Source organism: Anarrhichthys ocellatus, unplaced genomic scaffold (genome assembly GCF_004355925.1).
Source record: "Anarrhichthys ocellatus isolate YVR2014 unplaced genomic scaffold, GSC_Weel_1.0 scaffold3300, whole genome shotgun sequence".
Lineage (NCBI taxonomy): Eukaryota > Metazoa > Chordata > Actinopteri > Perciformes > Anarhichadidae > Anarrhichthys > Anarrhichthys ocellatus.
Window position 1 is genome coordinate 1 of NW_022283274.1, and position 5,909 is coordinate 5,909.

Consider the following 5,909-nt stretch of genomic DNA (forward strand, 5'->3'; position numbering starts at 1 on the left):
GTATGGTGTACAGGCGATGCCAAGTCAATCATGTAACTCTTCTCCACACTACTTGTGGATCTCTTGGTTCCTCCGGTCTGGTGCAACACTTATGTTCACTGCTGGTACTCTGCACAGCTACGGTTCTCAATAACAGGATACACCGCCCCAGCTGCTAACGTTATGGTGATCAAGAGTGGTCTACTTTCCGGTAATGTGAGCCCTTTGCTGTGGTCTAAAACTCACGGAGTCACGTGTTATCTTGCGCGTTTGATTACTTGCGGAACGTGGGTCACGTTTAAAACGGAAAGCTTCGTGGGAGGTGTCATTTTCTCTTTCAGCCGAGTCGCAATCCGGACACCGAGGCGACTACCATGACCTTCCGTGCCAAACAAACGTTCCTCTTTCTGACGTCTGTGTTATTTCTCCATGTCGCTGCTGACCTACATGGTAAGAAGGAGAAAAGTCGTTTATTTGCACAGTAACGACGACCAGCATGCATCTGACTGCTCTTTAAATCTGAATAGAAAAAGTTCGCTGAAGTTACATAATAATATATCATATCCTCTTCGAATGTATTTCTCATCGGAATGAATCTGAATCTGTTGTTCCTTGATGCCACTTGCTTGCAATTCCATCGCACCTCGATCGCAGTAATCTTTCACCTTCATATTCCCGGTGAGGAGTGCGTCCAAAGGTGAGACGCCTTTCACCGACTTCAACTCTGGCTAATCATTTCTTTGGTGACCTCGCCTTGGGATCGCACTGGGAATGATAGTGGGTGTAAAAACAAATGCTACACAATGCTGTAAAACCGCCCGAGTGAAGAAATGAATTACAGTATTTTCAAATCTATATTTCGAGGTAAATGTGTAACAATTATCACACTTGTCAGTTGCAACAAAAGCTAGAACTCAACCAACAACCACACATGAAGAATATATATTTGTTACTTTGACACATTTTTCCTGGGAACTCAAACTGATAAATTATTTTGATTATGATTTGGACTCGTCCCTAATATCCTGACAGCTCCAGAAGTGCACACGAAGCTCGGGGCACTCAGAGGCCAGTATGTGAGCGTGAAGGGGAAGGAGACCGGGGTCCATGCCTACCTGGGCATCCCATTTGCCAAGCCCCCCGTAGGCCCTGCTCTGAGACTGTCTGCACCCCAGCCTGTAGAGGGCTGGCAAGGAGTGAGAGACGCCACCCAGCAGCCAGCCATGTAAGGCCTTCGTGTGCATCCGTTGTTGCATAACACACTTGGAGAACTTGCGTCAACTTCTCTCTGTAAAAAAAATCCTCTCTTTTTCAGGTGTGTTCAAGACAAACAGCTACTTATAGATCTGCTTGATAAACTCGGTGGCGTGTTGCTTGCTTTTCCAGACATTTCAGAGGACTGCCTTTACCTCAACATTTACATTCCTGCAAAGAAAGCTCTCAGTGCCAAGCTCCCAGTAAGTTCAAATGATGCTTTGGATGACTTTCGATGGTGTTCATGGAGGAGTTGGCGTGATTGCTTTTAGAAGAATCCACAATGGCAATATGAGTAATGATGCCCATATTTAGAACCAGACTACAAAGAGACTGACGCTGATTACATCAGTCTTGTGTTTTAGTCGGATTAAAGTCTTTGTTTGATTGTGATCGGATAGAAAAAAGTAAAAATGTGCATTATGTTCTGTGGAAAACAGCGTCTTTTTTTATTGCCTTACCAGGTCATGGTCTGGATCCATGGTGGAGGGTTCTCCATGGGGTCAGCTTCAATGTTTGATGGCTCCGCCCTGGCTGCTTACCAGGACGTGGTTGTGGTTCTGATCCAGTACCGCTTGGGAGTTCTGGGCTTTCTCAGGTAAAAACGACTTAACTTACTAAGCACAGGTAGACCGGACATGTTATTATATTCTACTGCTTTTGATCTGATCTGTGCCACACGTGAACAATAAGTCAAAACTGGGTCACTCTTACCAGCGGGTGTGGACTATAACTGTATGCTCTATCCAGCACTGGAGATGAGCACTTGTCGGGGAACTTTGGACTGTTGGACCAGGTGCAAGCTCTGAGGTGGATCCAGCAGCACATTCATAACTTTGGTGGAAACCCAGATTTAGTCACCATATTTGGGGAGTCTGCTGGTGGCATAAGTGTATCCCTCCTGGTAAGGATCAATCTGCAGATGAAGCACTTTAAAGAAATGGATTTGTCTTTGAAAGCATTGCACAGTTATGAAACTGCACAGTGTCTAGTGTCCACAGGACCTTTTTATTTGTTTCTGTTGCTTGAATCAACAGCTTCTCTCGCCATTGTCTGATGGCCTGTTCCACCATGCCATTGCTGAAAGTGGCACTTCTGCAATGGATATACTCCTCACAACTGATCCCCTCTCAGTGACGAAGGTTAATTAGCAGAGTGTTTATTTTGGTTTGTAAACATTATTCGGTGCATTTCAGTACATTTGAGATGAATCCCACATATCGCCCCTCAGGTGCTAGCAAATGGAACCGGCTGTAGCCACGAAAGCACAGAGAAGATCGCTGATTGCATGAGAAACCTCGATCTTGACATAATTCTGGCGACTGCGCAGGTGAGATATTGTTTGCGAAACTGATCTATAGACTGACTTGATGGAATCTGCCTATTTATGTTTATTGTACTTATACATATTTATCTCAACTTTCTCTTTCGCACCTTTTTATTCTCTCAAGGATGACAAATTGAGATTTCCTTTAAATATTGATGGAGTCTTCCTGACAAAACCTGTGAGTGAGCTGTACCATACACGTGAACTACTCACAATACCGTTCATGACCGGCGTCACTAATGATGAAGCGGGCTACATGCTTCCTGACGTAAGTCTGAATGCTACTTGTATTTGTGTGACTGATGAGCTAACCGATTTCCAGACGAGCCCATGGAAACATGATTTCATTTTGCTATGATGCACGTCTGAAATGTTTTGTCTTCCCTTTAGTTCTTTGCTCCTCCAAACTGGATGGAGGGAATGGATCGGGAGCACATCATGAACGTGCTGTACCTCTTCTTCCCTGATGTAAGGCAAGCGGTGTTCGACATTACAATATTGCTTTGCTCTATCGTGCTCAAACTTCTCTGACGGATGTGGTACTCCTTTTTTCTCAAGCCCAAAGACGAGATCATCAGAGAGTTGCTGGTAGATGAATATGTTGGAAGAGGCGAAGATCGTGTGAAAAATAGAGATGGGTTCACTAAGATGTTAGGCGATATGCTGTTCACCATTCCAGCCATTAAGACTGCTAAAGCCCACACAGGTATTTTATTTACTCAAGATAATTTACTGTCACACACCTAAACGAGATGTCTCACACCCATTCCTCTGCTACTAGATGCCGGTGCCCCTGTGTACCTGTACGAGTACCAGCATTCTCCCAAATTCCTGCTGGATAGAAGGCCAAGCTTCGTTGGCAGTGACCATGGAGATGAACTTTTTTCAGTATTTGGATGGTGCTTCACAACTTCCCATGTCACATTAGCCGGTAAGTAAATGTAGAAATTGCTTTATCGATGGACCACCAGAGACCGGGGGTTTTCTCTGAGTGCAAAGTGTTTTACCAAATATTATTATTTTAGTGCCATGCACTGAAAGCGACGAACGGTTGAGCAGAATCATGATGAGCTACTGGGGGAACTTTGCTCGCACAGGGTAGGAATTCACCTTCATTACAAGTTCTAATGCACATGAGATGAGACTTGTTTTAACTTTGTGCACGCTTGCACATGTAGGTCTCCTAATGGTGACGGCCTTGTCCACTGGCCACAGTATGGAGCAGAAGAATACTACTTGTCAATTGATGTAGAGGAGCAGGTAACTGGTCGGCACCTGAAGAAGGACAAGTTTGTCTTCGTGACTCAGACTCTCCCGGAGAAGCTCCGAGAATACAAAGAGAAGATGGAGCGCAGCGAGCTGTAGAACGGTCTCCTCTCCTTTCTTTGTTCCATCCACTTCAACGACAAACATTAGAAATACTGGAATACATTTGTTAAACTGATGCGATAATTGTCATTTTGAAAGATCTGTGTATATTGAACATCAGTTTGAATCAAAGGTAGATGGCCTTAGGAAATACTTTTCAAATGTTAACGCCCAAGAGGGAATGTGTCGCGGGACGCCTCAAGTTACCCGCTCTGTTTGGTCACATGTTTAATATCTGGTTTCCAATGTAAGATAAAAAAATCTTCAGGAGCTGTTTTGTGAAATGTCTGTGTTTTTAAAAATTACCCAACAATTTCATTCATACAGATGAACACACAGTTGGTGTGAAAGGGTTAACTTGGACCCAGGGTTGTTCATAGGTCAATGGTGTGTGTGTGTTGAACATTTGTTCAAACCGTAACGGTACACAGGACTTGTGTCCTACAGGGCTGTTGTGTGAAGGGATGCAACATTTTATTACATAATCAAAATGCAACTGGCTCTAGAAGGAGAGAATACTTTTAGGCGACAGTCGAGCAGCAATAGGAGACACGCACAACAGACTTAACAATTTATTTTTATTACCGAGAAGAGCGCTTAAGCTGAAAAGCTCCCTGAAGTCTGATGTGAGCAGTTCAATGGGTCAAACTTAATTAATTTCCCACAAATTCAGGCGCCTCTCATTGACGATGGTAGAAAGCAACAATTCCTTTTCCGAAGGCAAATTCAAATAGCTGGGTACCGAGGGCTTACAGACGGAATGTATAAAACAATTATACTATTAAGAGGAAATTAAAATAATAAAACGTTGATAGTGCTTTAGCAGACTTTTTTTTTGTGTGCAAATGTTAGTAAAGGTGCAGTTTGATTATAAAAGTGCTGGCCAGTGGTTTTAAATTATTCACTATACTGCCCAGAAAAGTGCACTTGGAGTAAGAAAGCTACTGAGCAACCCCATCAGGCCCTAAGGAGACAATGAATGAGACATACAGGTGTACATTGATAGGTGCAGCCAAGTTAATCATGTAACTCTTCTCCACACTAGTTGTGGATATTTTGGTTTCTCTGGTCAGAGGACCAGACCCGGAACTACTTATTCGTGCACATAAGTGTGCCCTTTGACAATTGTTTTTTTTCATCGATCCCACATTTCTGTGAGCCCGAAAACGTTGATTGGTCAATTCTTGATTAATTCTTGGTTGCGATACGAGCGCTGATTGGCCACAACGGACATATCTTGGTTGATTTGTGGGTATAGGTGATTGGCTGTCACAACCAACAATTAACTCGGTTACATTGACTTAATGAATGAGACTTGGCGTATGGTGTACAGGCGATGCCAAGTCAATCATGTAACTCTTCTCCACACTACTTGTGGATCTCTTGGTTCCTCCGGTCTGGTGCAACACTTATGTTCACTGCTGGTACTCTGCACAGCTACGGTTCTCAATAACAGGATACACCGCCCCAGCTGCTAACGTTATGGTGATCAAGAGTGGTCTACTTTCCGGTAATGTGAGCCCTTTGCTGTGGTCTAAAACTCACGGAGTCACGTGTTATCTTGCGCGTTTGATTACTTGCGGAACGTGGGTCACGTTTAAAACGGAAAGCTTCGTGGGAGGTGTCATTTTCTCTTTCAGCCGAGTCGCAATCCGGACACCGAGGCGACTACCATGACCTTCCGTGCCAAACAAACGTTCCTCTTTCTGACGTCTGTGTTATTTCTCCATGTCGCTGCTGACCTACATGGTAAGAAGGAGAAAAGTCGTTTATTTGCACAGTAACGACGACCAGCATGCATCTGACTGCTCTTTAAATCTGAATAGAAAAAGTTCGCTGAAGTTACATAATAATATATCATATCCTCTTCGAATGTATTTCTCATCGGAATGAATCTGAATCTGTTGTTCCTTGATGCCACTTGCTTGCAATTCCATCGCACCTCGATCGCAGTAATCTTTCACCTTCATATTCCCGGTGA

The 5,909-nt window shown here is 43.7% G+C and overlaps 1 protein-coding gene across 1 annotated transcript; it reads left to right on the top strand.

The window, feature by feature from the left end:
- The first annotated feature begins 51 nt into the window (after positions 1–51).
- LOC116378880 (liver carboxylesterase 2-like) lies at positions 52–4,198 on the top strand. The gene is made up of 13 exons (XM_031840785.1): positions 52–429; positions 1,012–1,204; positions 1,295–1,436; positions 1,698–1,831; positions 1,984–2,137; positions 2,271–2,375; positions 2,465–2,563; positions 2,685–2,828; positions 2,951–3,028; positions 3,119–3,266; positions 3,342–3,491; positions 3,586–3,658; positions 3,739–4,198. Exons 1-13 carry the CDS (start codon positions 354–356, stop codon positions 3,923–3,925), a joined length of 1,683 nt encoding a protein of 560 aa, XP_031696645.1. The 5' UTR covers positions 52–353; the 3' UTR covers positions 3,926–4,198.
- Positions 4,199–5,909: the final 1,711 nt, after the last annotated feature.